The 18,864-nt window shown below is 33.2% G+C and overlaps 3 protein-coding genes across 3 annotated transcripts; all 3 read left to right on the forward strand.

The window, feature by feature from the left end:
• The first annotated feature begins 5,648 nt into the window (after nucleotides 1-5,648).
• LOC104757293 (mediator of RNA polymerase II transcription subunit 9-like) lies at nucleotides 5,649-11,652 on the forward strand. Its single transcript, XM_019238929.2, has 4 exons — nucleotides 5,649-5,813; nucleotides 5,885-5,947; nucleotides 11,440-11,498; nucleotides 11,595-11,652. The coding sequence occupies exons 1-4, from the start codon at nucleotides 5,709-5,711 to the stop codon at nucleotides 11,650-11,652; spliced, it is 285 nt and encodes a 94-aa protein (XP_019094474.1). The 5' UTR covers nucleotides 5,649-5,708.
• A 413-nt stretch (nucleotides 11,653-12,065) lies between these two features.
• Nucleotides 12,066-13,967, forward strand: LOC104757295 (eukaryotic translation initiation factor 4E-3). The gene is made up of 5 exons (XM_087497151.1): nucleotides 12,066-12,500; nucleotides 12,917-13,082; nucleotides 13,179-13,304; nucleotides 13,549-13,614; nucleotides 13,700-13,967. The coding sequence occupies exons 1-5, from the start codon at nucleotides 12,163-12,165 to the stop codon at nucleotides 13,748-13,750; spliced, it is 747 nt and encodes a 248-aa protein (XP_087353277.1). The 5' UTR covers nucleotides 12,066-12,162; the 3' UTR covers nucleotides 13,751-13,967.
• A 797-nt stretch (nucleotides 13,968-14,764) lies between these two features.
• LOC104759506 (putative zinc finger CCCH domain-containing protein 10) lies at nucleotides 14,765-17,791 on the forward strand. The gene is made up of 11 exons (XM_087496598.1): nucleotides 14,765-14,839; nucleotides 15,144-15,233; nucleotides 15,311-15,412; nucleotides 15,545-15,733; nucleotides 15,844-15,882; nucleotides 16,322-16,399; nucleotides 16,539-16,760; nucleotides 16,837-16,932; nucleotides 17,055-17,168; nucleotides 17,258-17,359; nucleotides 17,475-17,791. The coding sequence occupies exons 1-11, from the start codon at nucleotides 14,825-14,827 to the stop codon at nucleotides 17,571-17,573; spliced, it is 1,146 nt and encodes a 381-aa protein (XP_087352724.1). The 5' UTR covers nucleotides 14,765-14,824; the 3' UTR covers nucleotides 17,574-17,791.
• Nucleotides 17,792-18,864: the final 1,073 nt, after the last annotated feature.

An 18,864-nucleotide genomic window follows, 5' to 3' on the forward strand; every position in this document is an offset into this window, starting at 1 on the left:
TAAATCCATCTCCACTGCTGTCCCGACGTTTTTGATGTCTTGTTTTCGTCTACCAAAATCATTTACATCCAAACTTACTAGTATTGTGGAAAATTTTTGGTGGAGTACAAATGGTCGGAAAGGAGGTATGCATTGGTTAGCTTGAGAGCTGTGTTGTAGTAAACAGATGGGCGGATTGGGTTTTCGGAATATTGATGATTTTAACTCGGCTTTGTTGGCAAAACAATTATGGCGGCTTATTGACGCCCCTGATTCATTGTTCGCCAGGGTTTTTGAAAGTAGGTATTATAGGAAATCGAATCCCATGGAACATATTCGTTCATACTCTCCCTCTTATGGGTGGAGGAGTATTGTTTCAGCTCTCTCTCTGGTAAACAAAAGACTTATTAAAAGAGTGGGGACTGGGGAGTCCATATCTGTATGGACTGATCCATGGATACCAGCTCAATTCCCGAGACCAGCTTTAAGCAAGGGTTCGTTTAAGGACCCTTCTCTAAAAATTTCTCACTTAATTGATCGTCAAACCAATTTGTGGCGGATGGATTTGCTTGCTGAGCATTTTGATCATGTCGATGTTGCTTTGATAGGGGCTTTACCTTTAGGGAGTTCTCCGAAGGAAGACACTCTTGGTTGGCATTTTACGAAGAATGGGAGGTATACGGTTAAATCTGGTTACCATACGGCACGTATGGCGATTCCCGGGCTTTTTCAGGCCCTGGGGGGTGGGCCGGAGATTACCCATCTCCTTGCCAGTGTTTGGACTGTTCATTGTCCCCCTAAAATTCAACATTTTATGTGGCAGATACTGTTAGGTTGCATTTCCGTTTCGACAAATTTGCGAAAGCGTGGTATTACATGTGATTTGGGTTGTGTCTGTTGCGGTGCTGATGAGGATCAGTCAATCATGCTCTCTTTCTTTGTCCACCAGCACGTCAGGTATGGGCGTTGTCTCAGGTACCGGTAGGACCACACTCCTTTCCGATGGAGTCTGTGTATGCCAATGAGGATTATTTTTTGGACCCTAAAAGCCCGGGCTCCCGCGCTTCGGCCTTCCTGTGGATTTTGTGGTATATATGGAAAGCACAAAATGCACTTGTTTTTGAGAATGTCGCTGAGCGGCCAGAGGAGATTATTCGGGTAGCAGAAGGCGAGGCGTTGACATGGCAGACGGCTCAGGAGGAGGCTGAAGATGAGGACTCCACTTTTCCCCCAAATGTTCCCGAATCTCGGATGAGGGGGCTGCAGTTTCGCTTCCCACTTTCTTTACAGGCTACCGTTGCTTCGTTGATGGATCTTGGAAGGCTGGCGATCTTTTTGCCGGTGCAGGATGGTTTTGTACTCAGTATCAGAATCCGGCACCGAACATGGGAGCTACTAATTTTCGACGGAGCATTTCCCCCTTACATGCCAAAGTTGAAGCTTTCATTTTGGCTATGCGCTGCATGATCGGGGATGACTATCGTGACGTGGCGTTCTACTCAGACTGCTTAGACTTGGTGAAGATGGTGTCTTCGTCAAATGATTGGTCGGCGTACTCGACATACCTTGACGATATCAAGTTGGACAAGGAGAAATTTTCATATTTTTCCTTATCTTTTATTTTTAGAAATGCAAATGTAAAAGCGGATCTCTTGGCACGCTATGCGCGCACATCTCCGCATAATGTTTTGTTTGTAAACAATTTTCCATCGCATTGGCTCGTTTGAGCTAATCTTTTATTGACAAAAAAAAAAAAGATGAAACTTTTGTGCAAAACATTTTTTTTAAATAACTGTTAAATCCAAATGAACCAAATACTCTCCCTCTGTTCCTAAACGAATCAATTTCTAGATTTTTCTTTTGTTACGAAGAAATAATATTTTTTTAGTATTTTATGTGTTTATTAATAAATAATAACAAAAAAATTGTAAACTTGAAGATATATTTATTGAAAATATTGAATTATTATTGGTAATTAACTAGAATTATAGAAAAAATGTTTCATACTAAAATGATGTATTTATAACTAAAATTATTTTTTTTCTTTACTAGATATATATATATATATATATGTCTGAAAATTCAAAAAATACATCATTTAAGAAGTATACATAAAAGCTTTAAACGAATTTAGAAGAAAAAACACTACAACCATTTTGCCGCTGAAAGTTGAATTAGCGAACCATCCTTTGATTTGAAAAAGGAATTTTTGGCATTGTGGAGAAAATTATGCGAGATTATAATTAAGAGCTTGTTTATTTTCTCTTTATTTAAATCGAAAGCACTTTATTTATGTTCAACTTCTTTTAAATGTGATACGCTGCAACATTTTCTGAGGGGATATATTGTATGTTCGGCTAGGTTTGAGTAATTCAACACATCAAAAACAAAAATATCGCTTTAATTATCAAGCTATCGTTCCAAGCCCCTCCATTTACTCTATTTGGAAAGAGCAGAATTGTAGGTTGCATGCTCAGGTGTTTCACCCTCCCTCACCTATCATTTTGGATATAAACAATACTCTTCGTAGTAAGTTAGATCCTCTGTCAAGAGCTCAGTTCCTCCTGCTGTTTCCTATTTGTACACTTGGTTGAGGTTTTCCAACCCTAATCTTGTTTGTTTCTTAGGTAAGTTCTGTACTCTTTTTAGTTCAAGCTGTTCTCAGCTCTGTTTAACCGTTATATATTAAGATTTAGAAAAGAAAGATAAAAAAAAAAGACATGCATGGTCACATTACCTAGAGGTGCTAGACTAGCACCATGTATTCTAGCATCCTGAGCACATGTGCTAAGTCGCCACTATCATGTACTTTCATCAAATGTCTCTTCTCCAATATGTGAGAAGCTATTTTCATGATTTAAGTTATAAGATCTTTTTATTGTTTATACTCTTGTGGGTGTTTTAAAAATAAATTAATACTAAATTAAAAAATATTTTCATTTTAAAGATTGAAAGTGTTTTTTTAGAGACATTAATCTCACCTATTCATATGTATAGACATATTTATTTCTTTTTTTATTATTTTTATATTTGAAAACACCTTCATGGAATGACCAACGAGGATGTCCTAACCATGGATTAGTGAGCAAGTAAATCCAAATGGAAAACTCATAGGAAATATGAGATAGGATACACATGATTCAAAATAAAGAAGAGGGTAACAGTAACATCTCATACTCAAGCCCATTTCATATGGCCAAAATTTTAATTAAGATTAATCCGAACAAGATAACTTTAACATCTCAAACTCAAGCCCATTTAATATGGCCCAAGTTCTAATTATGATTAATTAAAATAAGGGTAAATTAGATATTTTTTTAGAAACCCTAATTAATCTTTTCTCCTATATAAGTGAAAGTCTCTAGAAGAAAGATCTACAACTCCCAAAGAGCCGATCGAGAGAAGAAGAGAGAATCATCGAGGAGACAGAGAGAGAAAGAGAGAGAATCATCAAGGAGACAGAGAGAGAAAGAGAGAGAGAGAGAGGAAGCGTAAGGAGTTGTCGAGGATCTCTTTTTGTTATCGCTAAAGTGAGGATGTTACTTGTATATCTATAGTTTTTCTTGGTTTCTATGGTATGGTGTAGATGTAGTATAGCTAAATGATATCTGGTTTTTGAGACTATGTTTTGCATAATATGAGACTATGTGATGATTATGTGAGAACCAAAAAGTGATGCTAGGTTGTTAGAAAGTGGAGATTTGATAGGTAGATATAGTTGAGGATATGTGTGGATATAGATTGAGATAAAAGAGTGAAGAGTTGAGCAGTTAGAGGAATAACCTGCAAGAATATCATGGATATGATGCGCTTCCTGAAAAGCTGATGAGTAACATGTAAGAACATCTCTATTGTTATGGGTGTCTTATATTAATTTATTATTAGTTTTATAGAGTGTCTTAAGAAGACGCCACTACAAATAAATGGGTGTCTAAACTATTAAACTATTGTTTTTACTACACTCATCCTCTCCACACATCCACCAATGGAGGTGGCTGACATTAGTAAAGTTTTTATTTTCAGTTGTGTCTTGACTCTTGATTGTTGTTTGATGTTATTTGCTTGATAGTTTTGTTTGAATGAATTTTTGCCAAAAGTGCCACATTTTCTAAAAAACTTTTCACCAATGCCATATTTTCAAAAACTTAAAGAAAATGCTACAAAACAACTTAATGGCATAGTGTCAAAAGATGGTTTTGTCCTCATGATAATAATGAAGCAAATAAGCGGAAATTTTATGTCTTTTTCATGGTTTTGGGGGGAAATGTACGGATGATGTATAAAATGGTGGACTAGACATATATGATGGAAAATATGCGGATATTGGACAAGAAGCAGATGATAAAGAGAATGATGGACAAGATGATAGGGAGAAGGATGAGAAGACGATGAAGAAGAAGATGATGTGGAGGATGATGGACAAGGTGATAACATGTAGGATGGTGGGCCAAAAGAATGGTGGACCAAAAGAAGATGTTGAGGATGATTAACCAAAAGAATATGTGGAGGATGATGGACCAAAAGACTATGTGGATGATGGAAAAGGTGATAACATGGAGGATGGTGGACCAAAAGAAGATGTCGAGGATGGTGGACCAAAAGAGGGTGATGTGGATGAGGGTGGGCCAAAAGATGATGTGGAGGAATGAATTTCTCGCTGGTATCCTTCTCCATATTATCTTGTCTATCATCCGCATTTTGTTTGTCATTCGCATCTTGTCTATCATCTGTATCTTGTCTATTATTTGCATATTATCTATCATCTGCATCTTGTCCATCATTGGCATATTGTCGATCATCCACATCTTGTCTTTTAGCAGCATAGTGTTCATCGAGGGATAATTATGTCTTTTTAAGTGAGGGTTGTGGCAATGTGGGAAAGAAGCGAACAAAGTGGCAGTTTAACTAAAAAAATTCACTGTTTATGGCATTTCTGTTAATTGAACTCTTGTTTGAAAGCATATTGTTTGGCTATTGGTTATTTGGTTATATCATTATATGTGATGCATGTTTGTTGCATTGTGATTATATATATATACCCTCACTAAGTAGATTGTTTATATGTGATGCATTTATGTTGCCTTGTGATCTTGTGAACAAAAAAAATTACCCTCACTAAGTAACGTGTTGTTCACGCCTTTGAAAAGTGATGGTACGTGAGGATTAGGATTGAAGTGCAAGGAAATGTTCACAAATGTATTATAGGAAGGGCTCTCCTCTTATAAAGGTTTAGGGTTTCAATAAAAGAGTTCTTTTCTAAGTTAAAACTTTTAAATAGGGTTTAATGTCACTATTTTTTACTATTTACGATCGATGATTGTTTTTAAAACATCACTATTAAGCATTTAATGAATAGTTATTTTCAAAAAATCCGGCGTGGTATTAAAATTTTGGACGAGTGTCACAGTAACTAAACTAGCTAGTGGATGATTCATAGTTGAGATAACTAACTCTTCACTCTCAACTCTGATTTGATTAGTTATTTCGAGTAACTTATTATGTGTATATAAAATTATACTATCTCTTTAGGATATATCAATATCTCATAAATATAGAAAACTTCTACATCTTCTTTATACACTAATTATAAGCTTCATCTTTATCTGTAATAGTCATATATATATATATATATATATATATGTCGCCACAAGAAGAGAGGTTCACTTGTTTTTATATATATACGTCGACCTCAACGATCGTGTTTGACTTTGCAGCAACAACAATAAGAGATGGAGACGCCACAATCAATGATGCACCATACACCGGATCAACAACAATATGTGCAGACTCCACAACAACAAGAGTCGTTAGCTTCTCATTTTAATTTATATCATGTAAGAAAAAAAAGTATATGAATAAAATTTCTTTTTTCTTGGATTATATTATTAGTTTCTTGTATTTGCAGTCGGTGGAAAAATTATCAGAAGCGACTGAAACTGGAACACGAGATCATAATTCTGATGCCCTGGTTTATTTTTCTTTTTTCTCGTTTTTTAAATATCAAAGTCGCTATTTGGATTTCTAGGGTTTCTTGGATGTTGAATTGTTTTAAGTAGAATTGGATTGAAGGTGACTGAAGTGGATAGTCATTTCGACAAGTGTCAACAGCTCTTGAATTCGATTTCAAGATCCCTAGGATTCTAACAATGATGAGGTAAATCATTAATTATATATAAAAAAAAGTTTTGACATAACATTTGGATCAGAACAAAGTTTGTCTTGTTTTTTGCTAACGAATTTCTTATATCACAAGTATGGTGATGGTCAAAAGGGAAAACTAGAAGAAAGTGAACAATTGCTTCAACAAAGAAGCGTAAGTGATGCAATTTTTTTAAAACATTGTTTATCATCTTTTAATCTGATCTGATTGATTGGTTTTGCTCCTTAACTATAATTATCTTCTTAGATCTTTGTGTCAGGGCATTGATTGAGGAATATAAGAAATATGCTGAAGAGATTTTAAAGAAAGAACCTTAGTTTCATACTCCCATTTATATTTATCTCCTAAGATGTTTGGAATATACATTATTATTTTTTACTCTATCAGCAATTTTGGTGCTATATACCAAGAACTGTAATCAGTAAACCATTACATTTTAATCTGGTTGATTGGGATTTCTGCAATATGGTAAACCATTATATTAGATATATTAAAGTATTAAACCTAAAAATCGAGAAACAAAAAGAAGTTGCTTATCATCAAAGATACAATTAACCATAACTTTTAAAAAATAGGCCAGAGGCTCTACAACAACCTTCAGAAGCAGATATCAAGAGGAGAAGTGAAAGATAATATTAGTCATCTAACCGATCCAATAGTGAGGGGAATCATGCAATGGAGAGCGGCTCAAGTGCAGGAACAGAGACAGGGAGATAGCATTAGAGAGGCAGTGTTTGAGAAGAATTAGGTTATGCTTTCGTTGTTTTTAATTTTGCAAAACTATAATAGTAGTAAACAAACGTAAAATTAGACGAAAGAAATCTATATAATAATAAAAATTCGAATAAATGCGACCAACAGTTGTGTTTTTTCAATCGTACGGATATTTTTTGAAAAGTCGTGATGGATCATTAAAACGGTTATTTATGAAAAGTTACAACTGTTCACTGTAAACTTGTGTTGATTGGAACATTCGTATCTTTTAAAATCTATATATATGTCTGCTTTAACTGTTTTCATTTTTTTACCATGACACAAAATAATATAAAATTTCAATCTGAACAGTTTTTACAGCTTTCTAAATTATTCTCTAGCATTCATTCTTTTATAAGTAAAGAAAATTTTCCAATTCTTGATTTAATAAAAGATTTTTGGAATGATGAATCTAATTTACAAATTTTAGTTAATTTTAAAACAATCCGAATAAATGCGACCAACAGTTGTGTTTTTTCAATCGTACCTTCTAGATATTTTCTGAAAAGTCGTGATGGATCATTAAAACGGTTATTTATGAAAAGTTACAACTGTTCACTGTAAAATTGTGTTGATTGGAACATTCTTATCTTTTGAAATCTATATATATTTGTCTGTTGGAACTGTTTTCATTTTTTTGCCATAACATAAAATAATATAAAATTTCAATCTCAACAGTTTTTACAGCTTTCTAAATTATTCTCTAGCATTCATTCTTTTTATAACTAAGTAATTTTTTCCAATTCTTGATTTAATCAAAGATTTTTGGAATGATGAATCTAATTTACAAATTTTACTTAATCTTATATATATAAATTTAATGAAAATACCTAGATTTTTTTTTCAACAGTTAGATGGATTATATAGTGAGTTTTTGAATTTGACTTTTCAATATAGTAATAAAGATGTCTTCTATTTAAAAGCAGTTTATATGGATTATTAGGTGAAATCAAGTGCAGACACAACAGTTGTGATTTTTCGTAGTACATTTTCGTAATTTTTTTTTTAATTCAAACGGTTGTATCTGTTCATTGTAGAGTTGTGTCTTTTCACTATATTTCATTTATATCTTTTCATCACAAAATTTTTGTTCTAATAGGTGTGTCTATTTAAATAGTCATGTCTTTTGAACTCTCTTTATATTTCATTTATAGCAATAGAGAAATTTAATACAACTTAATATAGAATTTACAGTTGTGTCTATTTATTGTAACTTTTAATTTAAAAAATAGTTTAATATTTAAAAATAATAATAACAATCTGAATAAATACAAACAACATTGCGACTTTGCTTAATATTTTTTTGTAAGAAACTTGTTTTTATTTGGTTTTTTAAACTCAAACAGTTGTATCAAGTCATTGTAGAGTTGTGTCTTTTCACTATATTGTATTCAAATTTTTTCATCACAACTTTTCGTTCTAATAGGTGTGAATATTTAAATAGTCATGTCTTTTGAACTTTCTATATATTCATCAATAACTATCAAATCATTGTTCATTGAAATAAATTTTCTGTTTTATGTTGAATCTAAATAATTTGACTATTAATATCTAATATTCAACGTTATTCTATAATCTAACTAAAATTTTAGAAATAATTATAGCAATAGAGAAATTTAATAAAACTTAATATAGAATTTATAGTTGCGTCTATTTATCTTAACTTTTCGTTAAAAACTATCTTAATATTTAAAATTTATATTATTTTGTTTTTAATTACAATTATTTAATAGAAGATTACATTTACTCATTACAACCATTAGTTCAATATTCTCAGTTAGAATCACTTTGTCATAATGATTTTTTTAATTGTAGCTTTACCATAATTCTTCATAAAATATTTTATATTTATAATACTTTAAACAATATTTTTGGCAATGTTGCATCTATTCTATATAATATTTTTTGTTATAAGTTTTCATTTTGATGGTTGTGTTTTTAGTAACAGTTTATATTTAATCTTTGTGTATTCAAATTATTCTATTACATTCAAATGATTTCATAATGTATAATTTTAAATTTTATTTACTTTTTCTAAAATATTTTCTCCGCGACATCGCGGAGAGTCTGACTCCTAGTAATTAAATAATATTGAAGATAAAAAATAAAAAATAAATAAAAAAAAAAAAAAAAAAAAAAAAACTAAGAAGATACGGCGTAACAGTTTCCCGCTGAAAACTAAAGAAGCAAAACCATTCTTTGAGGTATAATAGAGAAACAAAAGAAACGAAACGGAGTAATAGAAGCTTTTAGGCTATTATTCAAGAAAGTGATACGAGTACAACTTAATCTCAACTTAAATGGCAGAGGCTCGAGAGAATCCGCGAGAAGCTAGAGGAAGAAGCGATGATACAGAGTCGAGATCAGTTAAAGAGACTAAGGTAAAGAAACTGAACCAAGAACTTCCACTGTTGATCTCAGCTTACGATGCGATTTTTTCACAGGGACGAGCTTCGGATTTGAGGCGTGATGTGAAAAATAGGGTAAAAGATAACTGAACAAGAACTTTTTACTGTGGATTGTTTTTGAAGAAAAGAAATAAACACAAGAGTCGATAACGAATTTCTCAGGAACAGAGACGTGGAGCTAGTAGTGAGAGGCTCGGTTCGAGGTCATCATCGTCTGATAAAACCAGCGGTATTATCTTTAATCTTGAAGAGATACATTCATGATATGATCCGATCCGGTTTGGTTTCTTGTGATCCAAGTTTGGATGTTAATGTTGCTTGATCTTTAGAGAGGGATCTGAGAGCGTATCCAGTTCGTCCCAGAAAAAAAGACTGTCAGTTTTACCTCGAAAATGGTCTGTGCCGCTTTCGAAGTCGTTGCTGGTTCAATCATCCTCCTCATCTTCCAAAGGTGAGAGAAGTTACCTATGTTTGGCTGAGTCTCAAAGTTGCAAAATTTGTCTCTCTCTCTCTCTGCTTACCCCGCCCGCTTTCAAACATGTTAATAGGAGTTTCCGAAGAGGAATGGTGTGAAGATTTGTCAGGTTGGATAATCTCATACAAACCTGATCATCTAGTAAAAAGTAACACAACTTATTAAAGTTTTGTAAACTTCATTTAAGAGCTAAATAAGAATCTCTTGCCTGGTTTAGTCTTTTCTGATTTTAAAACAAAGACTTGTTTAGTTCCAACAACTTCTTCTTTTATATGTCTAGTATTTTATGAGAAGGGAATGTAAGTTCGGCTCAATTTGTGTATATCAACACATAAAGGACAACAGGGATGGTGCAGAACCTAGGTATCAGGAGGTATAGATAGTTTCCATCAAATGTCTCTTCCCCATCCATGGTCCATGTCCATCCATATTGGTTTTGATTTGAACGTTTGGATTCTCAGCCTAGAAGAGCTCATAGGAGTTACGAAACAGAATCAGGATCCAGGCCAAAGAAGAGGGTAACATGAAATTTAATGTGATTTGTATAACCGTTTTCTGTTTTACTTATATGACAAATTCATTCTCAGGCAAAAACTATTCCGGATTCCGCAGAGCCTGATTCAAGAGGAAGATTTGAAGATATAGAGGAAAGGGTATAAAATATAATATACATACATAACTTTGTTGTTATTTTGTTCATTGATCATTTAGAGTCCATGATTTGTATTTGTAGGAAATCCGACAGCAAGAGAATCCGCAGGAACAGATGCAGAGAAATACTGAAAGCCAAGGGGCAGAGAGAGCTCAACACAATCTGCAGCAACAAAGCAAAAATGAAACAGAGGCTCAACACAATCTGCAGGTTCCTTACTGTGAACTCTTATTATTTCGATTAACTTATAAGTTATATAATGAGTGTGCAGAATTAAATCTCTTGAGGATATGCTAATATCCCGTAAATATAGGGAGTCTAATATAATCTCTTTAGGCTTATAAAATTTCTTCATATTTATCTCTAATATATATATATATATACATCGACCTCAACCATCGTGTGCTCGACTTTACAGTTTCATCATCAACAACAACAGCAACAACAATCAGTGATGGAGACTCCACAATCAGGGATGCAGCACCATACACCGCAGCAACAACAACCATCTGTGAAGACTCCACAGCGACAAGAGTTGTTAGCTTCTCATTTTAATCTCTATCCGGTAATAAAAAACAAAAAACAAAAGTAGATGAATCAATTTCTTCTTCTTGGGGTTTAGTATTTAATATCTTGTATTCACAGTCGGTGGGAACATTAGCAGATGCGATTGAAGCTGGAACACGAGATCAGAATTCTGATGCCTTGGTTTGTTTTTCTTTGTTTATCTACACACGCAAAAACAAAAATCCAAAAGCTGTTTGGATCTCTACGGTTTCTTTCTTGGATGTTGAATTGTCTAAAGTGGAATTGCCTTGCAGATGACTGAAGTGAATAACCATTTCAACAAGTGTCAACAGATCTTGAATTCGATTTCAAGATCCCTAGGATCTAACACTAATGAGGTAATCATTATTATTCATTATTATGAAAGAAAATTTTCCACATTGCATTTAGATCAGAACAAAGTTGTTCTGGTTTTTGCTAACGAGAATTTTCTTATTTTCACAAGTATGTTGATGACCAAAAGGGAAAACTAGAAGAAACTGAACAATTGCTTCAACAAAGAAAGTAAGTTGTTTAAAATTATGTCATCTTTTTATTTGATCACATTGATTGGTTTTGCACTTACTTATATATAATTGTATTCTTAAATCTTTGTGTCAGGGAATTGATCGAACAATATAAGAAATCTCTTGAAGAGATTGTGAAGAAAGAGCCTTAATTCCCTTCCCCTAACATGTTTTGTATATACAGTACAATTCTTTTTTTACTCTTCCAGCAATTTAGGTTTTAAATACCAAGAATTATAATCAGTATATAACCCCATCACATTATTTGGGCTGATTTGACTTTCTACATCAAGTTTATTTTGTGATATGATTAACCATTACATTAGATATATATTAAATCTAAAAATCGAGAAAACAAAAAGAAAATTGTTCATCAAAGATACAACTAAACCATGGCTTTTTATTAAATCGGCCATATTCAAACTGCACATGCATACTTTAGATAATGAAAAAATATGAAAATCCCCGCGCATTTGAAAATGGGCCTTTAGTGGGCCACATTTTTAATAGTAGAAACAATACTGGAGCTGGGCTTTATATTAAAGACCTCTCTCTGTCTCTCTCTCTCTCATCTCCGTCTGTAACTGTGAACAGACTCGACGGAGCGAAACAAACGGCAAAGTAACTAACTGATTCAGCGAGCGAGCGAGCCGAGAGAAAAAATGGTAGTGGTTGAAGATTCTTCAGTATCGACGATGATGGCTGCAGAGAACATCGATCCTAACACCCCGACGAACCCTATCCTTAAAGAGAAGCATGTTCCGGCGATTAAGGTTATCTCTTCCGCCGACGAGGAAGGTCCGCCGAAGGAGAAATCGATTCTTTCCGGTGGGAACGACTACGCGTCGAAGAAATCAACCACCGTAATCCAGAAATCGCACTTGATCCAGAATTCTTGGGCATTTTGGTTCGATGCACCTTCGTCGAAATCGAATCAAGTCACATGGGGAAGCTCTTTGAGATCTTTGTATACATTCTCTTCTATCGAAGAGTTCTGGAGGTGAGATTGATGCTGAATTTGAATGTTCCCTTTTCTTTCTTGTCTTGCTGCTATTATCTTTGGTTTCACTGAGAACAAATCTAAGCTGGAGTGAATTTGAGATTGTCTAAGTCAGAACCAGTAGAAATTGAGGGATTCGATAGCTGAGCTCCGTGTTCTAATGGTTAGAGATGCATTTGTGCTTTGATGTTAGATTTACATATATAAAACCGTTGCTTCTTGGAGTTTTTTCAAGTTTCCTAGTCTTTACTTAGGAGTACACTGTATACATTAGAAATATTAATCATCTGCTCGTAACTGTTACCATCTAAGAAGCTAAGTTTGGTTTTTGTACCGAGTTCTTTTTCTGCGTTTTAGGTTCCTTATATGTGATGAAGGCATAAGTTTAAAGGGCTGTTCTTGATTACTTGATGCAGTCTTTACAATAACATCCATTCTCCAACCAAGTGGGTTCCTGGGGCAGATCTCTACTGCTTCAAACATAAGATTGAACCAAAATGGGAAGATCCTATCTGTGCTAATGGAGGGAAGTGGACTATGATGTTTCCTAAAGCTACACTAGAATCTAATTGGCTTAGCACGGTATTTGTAACTTTCGGAAGTTCATTGTAGTTTTTTCCCTTGGTCATGCTGTTTGTTTGATGCATATTGTGATGTTTTTTTGTCTCCTTGTTTTAGTTACTTGCGTTGGTTGGTGAGCAATTTGATCAAGGAGATGAGATTTGTGGGGCAGTTTTGAACTTCAGGATGAGAGGGGACAAGATCTCTCTGTGGACAAAGAACGCTGTAAATGAGGAGGCTCAGGTAAGTCTGTGGAAACACAACATGTAGTTAGCGAGTTTCCTGAGGTCTTTTAAACAAAAAGTAATAGGGAGACTACAGGATAAGAGAATCTGATCCTTGTTTTGTTCATATAAAACACATTTGTTGGCTTAATTTTGTGGCGATTGGGTTTTGTTGTTTCAGTTAACAAAGCGCCATGATCTAGGTTCTGTTAATATGAGGCTTTTCTTATCGGACTGATATCTTGTTGGCGGTGTTGTTGCAGCTAAGCATTGGGAAGCAGTGGAAGGAACTTCTTGGTTACGATGAGACAATTGGATTCATACTTCATGTATTTATGACCTCTTTGTTATTTCTGCAACATCTTTGTGTCCATTTAAACTGCATTATTGTGACTTGTCCAAAATAATTTTCAGGAGGATGCAAAAACTCTTGGTCGTGATGCTAAACATCGATATACTGTATGAGATTCACAGTTTTACTTGTCACAGCTTCGCCGGGGTGGAAAAGAGAAGACTTCAAATGGAAAGTCATATGAGAATATGACTTCTAGCTGCTTCTGATCTATTTTACTGTAAAAAGAGGCACAATTAGGATTTGATGTGATCAGCGTTTTCTCACTTTTTACTGTAAAAAATTAGTTTTACTCCTGTACACGATTTCGTAAAAAAAGCAACTTCGAAATTGAATTCTTTACGTTATCACTTATCACTATACTAGAAATTGTTTTAGGTATTTTTGGAACTCAGCTATTGGTGGTTATATTTTTTTAATAACCGTAACAGAATAGCTGTCGAAAGAAAAAGGAAAAAAAATCCTTAGTACCCGTAAACATTTTCCCGCCTAAAAATAACACATGAAATCATGTGGTGCAAAATTGCAAAGAAGAAAAATGTCATTTTCATCTTAAAATTTTAAACTTTTAAATTTATGACATTTAAACTATGGATTTTGGTTTAGGCATTTAAAACATCAATTTTCGTATAAATTTTTGTTTACTTAAATTTTTAAACATTAAGTTTGATTGACCAAACAAAAAAATACATAACTTAAAATCCAATACTGAACATTGTGTTATTTGAGTGTTAAATGTTATTCATTATTGACAAAACGACGTTGTTTGGATAAAAGATTTAATTTAGAAAAATGTCATTTAAAACATAAACTTTTAAGTTAAAAACTTCAACCATATACTTTAATAGATGTCATTTCGAACATCATTGACTATAATTTTTTAGACATTAACTCCGTCAACCAAACTAAATTGGACATAACGTTAAGTCTGCTAAGCAAAGCCACACATCAAAATGTTCAAATGTCATTAAATATGCATATACTTGTATTATGGGACACATCCTAATGATTGTAAATGAGATACTTAAATTTTTAAGGAAACCTTTTTATAATTTAAGGTGTTGAATACCATATATCTTTGTGGACTAAGTTTATAGAGTAAACCATTCTTTGGTTTTATTTCTAGAGAAATAAGCTGAAGAGACGACAAAAGCAGTATACTCTCCGATAACAGAGTTAAGAGATCCATGAAAGAAACAAAGGTATAATACTCTGCTGATCCATATTTCCTCTAACTTGTTTGCTCATTTGATTTGATGTTATGGTTTTACTTAAATTGGTTTTTATAATCATAAGAGAAGTCCATGACAACTTGGTGCGGCGTGTACGTGCTGAAACACGCTTGATGAATGTAATCAATGTCCCTTCATATTGGCTCGTCTGAGTCAATTTAGTTTTTTGTTTGTTGTTGAAAAAAAAAAGAAAAAAAAAAAAAAGAGAAGTCCATGACGCCATAAGAATGAGTTGAGAAATAAGGCTAACATTTCATTTATTTTTGATTATCAGGGACAACCTTCGAAATCGAGACCAAATGAATTTGGAAGTAGATCTGATGAGATAAATGGTAGGAGACATGAAACAAATCCAAAGAAAATGGTAAAGAACCTGAACCATAAACTTATATACTCTGTCTTATTATGATGACACAAGGGTCTCAATACGATAATTTTCAGGAGAATGAAGACTCGGGTTTTAGAGTAAGCGAAGAGGGTCAGATCCCTGGTGCTGAATATTCAGATGCAGAGTCATACACGAGAGATAATCCGAAGAAAAGAGTAAGTGATGTTGAGATGCAAAGGAGAAGCCATGAAACAGAGTGGATACTATGGCAAATGGTTTAAAAACTAAGGTCTCACGTAATAAGGCTTTGTTTGCTTACATTTTCTTTTGGATTTTGATACCCTCAGGCTAGAACTGTGGATTGGAGAGAAAGGGAATCCAAAATGATGCTTGATGAAAGAAGTCATGAGATATATGAACATGTGTTATCAATTGCGTATCCAATTCGTCCAGGTGAAAAAGTTTGTGCGTTTTATCAAACACATCGTCTGTGTGGTTATGGAAGCGAGTGTCGTTTCAATCATCCTCCTCTACATGTAAGAAAGAAAATTATCTATTAATTTTGTTGAGTATTATAAATTGCAATTATCATCGTCTCTTATAGCTTTTCTACATCTTCTTAATTGTAATCCTTTACTACAAACAGGAGCTTTCGAAAATGATTGGTCAGAAGCCGGATTGTAAGGTACACTTTTTTGAATTCTGCTATCATTTCAAATCTGGTTAGTTTGATTGGTTGTTGTGGTATGACTACATTATAAGATGGTGATTTTGTTCTGCCTTGATGCATTTGTTAAATTTAAGCTTATCTTGGGCTTCCAACTAAAAACCAATTGAGAATTAGTGGATTGGCTTTAATCCTTTATATATTAATGATAGTACCTCTAAACTTCCAATGTGGGACTTGGATTGTATCCCAACAGCATTCGACTTAAGCATAGCGTCTATTTAGCAAAAGTACTACTTATTCTAGTTTTGGTAACTTATTTACGTCAAACAGCATAATATATTGTTTTTTCTAGTTTTGTCTTTGCTTGATTTGAAATATTCACCATTGTTATTTTAATTTTTTTAAATGATGTTTTTCCAAACAACTTCTTTTTCAATATGCATTTTGGTCGTAGTTTTTTAAGAGAGGAGCTTGTCGGAAAGGTTCAGATTGTCTATTCTATCACCCAAAGGAAATGGATGTTGGAGAACAGGTAGATTAATCACGAATACTAAATTATTCTTAGCAACGATTTCATGAAATGTGAGATATAGACTAAAATAATTTTTCAAGGCGAGAAGCCATGACCATATTAGTTTTATTTTAACGTTTTGTTTAAATTTGATTCTTAGGGTAGAACTCTGAGTTTGAAACCTAATGATTCAGAGAGGAGGTACAAAACAAAGTCAACATACTGGCAAGAGAATAGGGTAAGGAAACAAAACCAGAAGAAAGAAGATTTTGGATTTGGAATTAACGAATTGGGTCAGTTTCGTGATCACCAAGGCTCTAACAAAGACGCGCAAGGGATTCAGCTACAACAGAGACATAAAGATGTTAAGATGCGGAAAAGGGTAAAGATACTAAGTTCTTACATAGTTAAATTTTATTTGTTTGATTTTAACGTTTTCTTTTAATTTTGATTCTCAGTCTAGAAGTCCGGTTCGGAGAGCCAATGAATCAAGAGAAAGGTTTGGAGGTAGATCACCAAGACGCCATGAGTTGGGATATTTCAAGTGTGAAAGGGTATAGAAAATGGATGACACTTGATTGTGATGTTCTTAATTTATCCTTCTAATCTCAATTACTTATGATCCTAAGTCATTTTAACTTAGCTCGTTGCTTTTCTTTCAAAACAAATATGGTAGGATTTTCGAATGAATTGCACCAAAGTTCAAGACAATCTTCAGAAACCAAGTATGGAGAAAATCGAGAGGCAGAGGGGAGAGGTTCAAGAAAATTTAAAACAACAGAGGTTTCAGGTAAAAAACCTAAAAATCTAGTTATGTTTCTTTGTTATTTTTTATTGTGAGTTTTTATTTGATTTTATGGTTCGGATATACTTTTTCAGGATATATCAGATAACTATAATGTAGATGCTCAACAGAATCGGCAAGAAAAAAAGAAAAACATTGAAAACGAGAGAAGAGTAGCTCGTTTGAGAATTGAACAGGTATTTAGTTGAATCATCTACAAATAAGATAATTGGTGTTTGTTTGTTTTTTTTTCAACGTATCACTTACATGACAAAAAATTCTCATGTGAATTATTATTATTTATTTTCTTAGATCCGACCCACAGCTTTGTTTGACGAGTGGAGCCGACCCAAAGAATTGATGATCGACATGGGGTTCACAGATTTTCAAGGCTACTACTTTGAAACATAATGAATAATTTCAAAACAAACATGTTTATAAGTTTTTTTTTTTTTTGGTCAGAAGACATCGTATGTTAAGTCATATATTTAAACTATTTTATATTCTGTCATAAGAGAATTGGTTTAACTATTAAAATAATAATGCATAATTAAACATGTCAAGCTTGATGCATATTAGCATGTGTAAGTATATTGTTGCATAATGTATAATGATTTTGCTATTTAAAATGGTGTTAGGGAAAATATTTGTCTGTTAAATCATAGAAATGATGTTGTCATGTTGACTATGAATTTTTTTCCCAGTGCATATCCATATCTCTATGCATAGCTCTCTTTTTTTGGGTAGTTTACAAATAGTATTGTTTTCATAGCTCTATTAATTTTATTGAACCGTATCCAACTTTGGGATTCCTTTACTTTTAACAATCTCTCTAATCAGAATTATAAGATATTTAAGTTTTTTTTTATGATATTTATGAGAATTGTTCTAGTTTTAACTATTTAAATTCTCTAGTATTTTTTTCTATTGGTTAAACTTTGTTAAATGATAACATTTACTGTTTCTTAATCTTTGTATTTTTATCTAAAAACTCGTAATTTTTTTAAACTACAAATATTAATTTTAACATTCCTTCCTCAAGAACTTAGAACCCATAACCTAAAATTGACTATCTCGTGTTGATCACATCCGGTGGTTGAGAATACCATACTACAAAATCGTTTCACAACATAAAAATACAAAGAAGAACAAAAACAAAAAAAATTAGAATAAAGATATGGGGAAACAACGATCGAGAGGAGAAATATAGATTAGGTCAATTGAAATGTATATATCTTCGTGTCATGATCAAAACGGGAACCATTAGAATTTAGAGCTATGGGTCGGGTTTTGGTCAAATGTGTAAATCATATATATAATAGCAGAGTTTTCTCTCTAAGAGCATTCACATCAGCACTATAAGTTAACAAAATTGTTGAGATTTATGTATTATTTTGAAGGCTACATTTACTAGCATAATTGATTAAATATAAGCCCAAATATAGTTTGTTTAGTCCAATTACTTTATGCCCATGTAAAAAGAAAAGAAAAAAGGTCATCTCTTCCACTCATGTTTTTTTTCCTGCTGATAATTTGCAATTAAGGAGATGAATCATCAACCATCATCAACAGGTATTCACAAGTAAGAATCTGTTGTAACTTGTAACTCATGTATTCATTCCTTATATAAACTCCACTACTTTATCCTCATATCGTGATTGTGATTATAATTCTCCACTTTTGAAACAGAGATTGAAATAAA

This window comes from Camelina sativa, chromosome 17 (assembly GCF_030686135.1).
Source record: "Camelina sativa cultivar CO46 ecotype springtype chromosome 17, ASM3068613v1".
Classification (NCBI taxonomy): domain Eukaryota; kingdom Viridiplantae; phylum Streptophyta; class Magnoliopsida; order Brassicales; family Brassicaceae; genus Camelina; species Camelina sativa.

What these genes read in the sequence shown, in the direction of transcription:
- LOC104757293 (XM_019238929.2), top strand. Translation starts at nt 5,709, where the DNA reads ATGGAGACGCCACAATCAATGATGCACCATACACCGGATCAACAACAA. An exon ending in CTCATTTTAATTTATATCAT is followed by an intron (nt 5,814 to 5,884) that starts GTAAGAAAAAAA and finishes TTGTATTTGCAG; the next exon opens with TCGGTGGAAAAATTATCAGA. An exon ending in ATCATAATTCTGATGCCCTG is followed by an intron (nt 5,948 to 11,439) that starts GTTTATTTTTCT and finishes TATTTTCACAAG; the next exon opens with TATGTTGATGACCAAAAGGG.
- LOC104757295 (XM_087497151.1), top strand. Translation starts at nt 12,163, where the DNA reads ATGGTAGTGGTTGAAGATTCTTCAGTATCGACGATGATGGCTGCAGAG. An exon ending in AATCTAATTGGCTTAGCACG is followed by an intron (nt 13,083 to 13,178) that starts GTATTTGTAACT and finishes TCCTTGTTTTAG; the next exon opens with TTACTTGCGTTGGTTGGTGA. An exon ending in CTGTAAATGAGGAGGCTCAG is followed by an intron (nt 13,305 to 13,548) that starts GTAAGTCTGTGG and finishes GTGTTGTTGCAG; the next exon opens with CTAAGCATTGGGAAGCAGTG.
- LOC104759506 (XM_087496598.1), top strand. An exon ending in TCAATCATCCTCCTCTACAT is followed by an intron (nt 15,734 to 15,843) that starts GTAAGAAAGAAA and finishes TACTACAAACAG; the next exon opens with GAGCTTTCGAAAATGATTGG. An exon ending in GATATTTCAAGTGTGAAAGG is followed by an intron (nt 16,933 to 17,054) that starts GTATAGAAAATG and finishes CAAATATGGTAG; the next exon opens with GATTTTCGAATGAATTGCAC.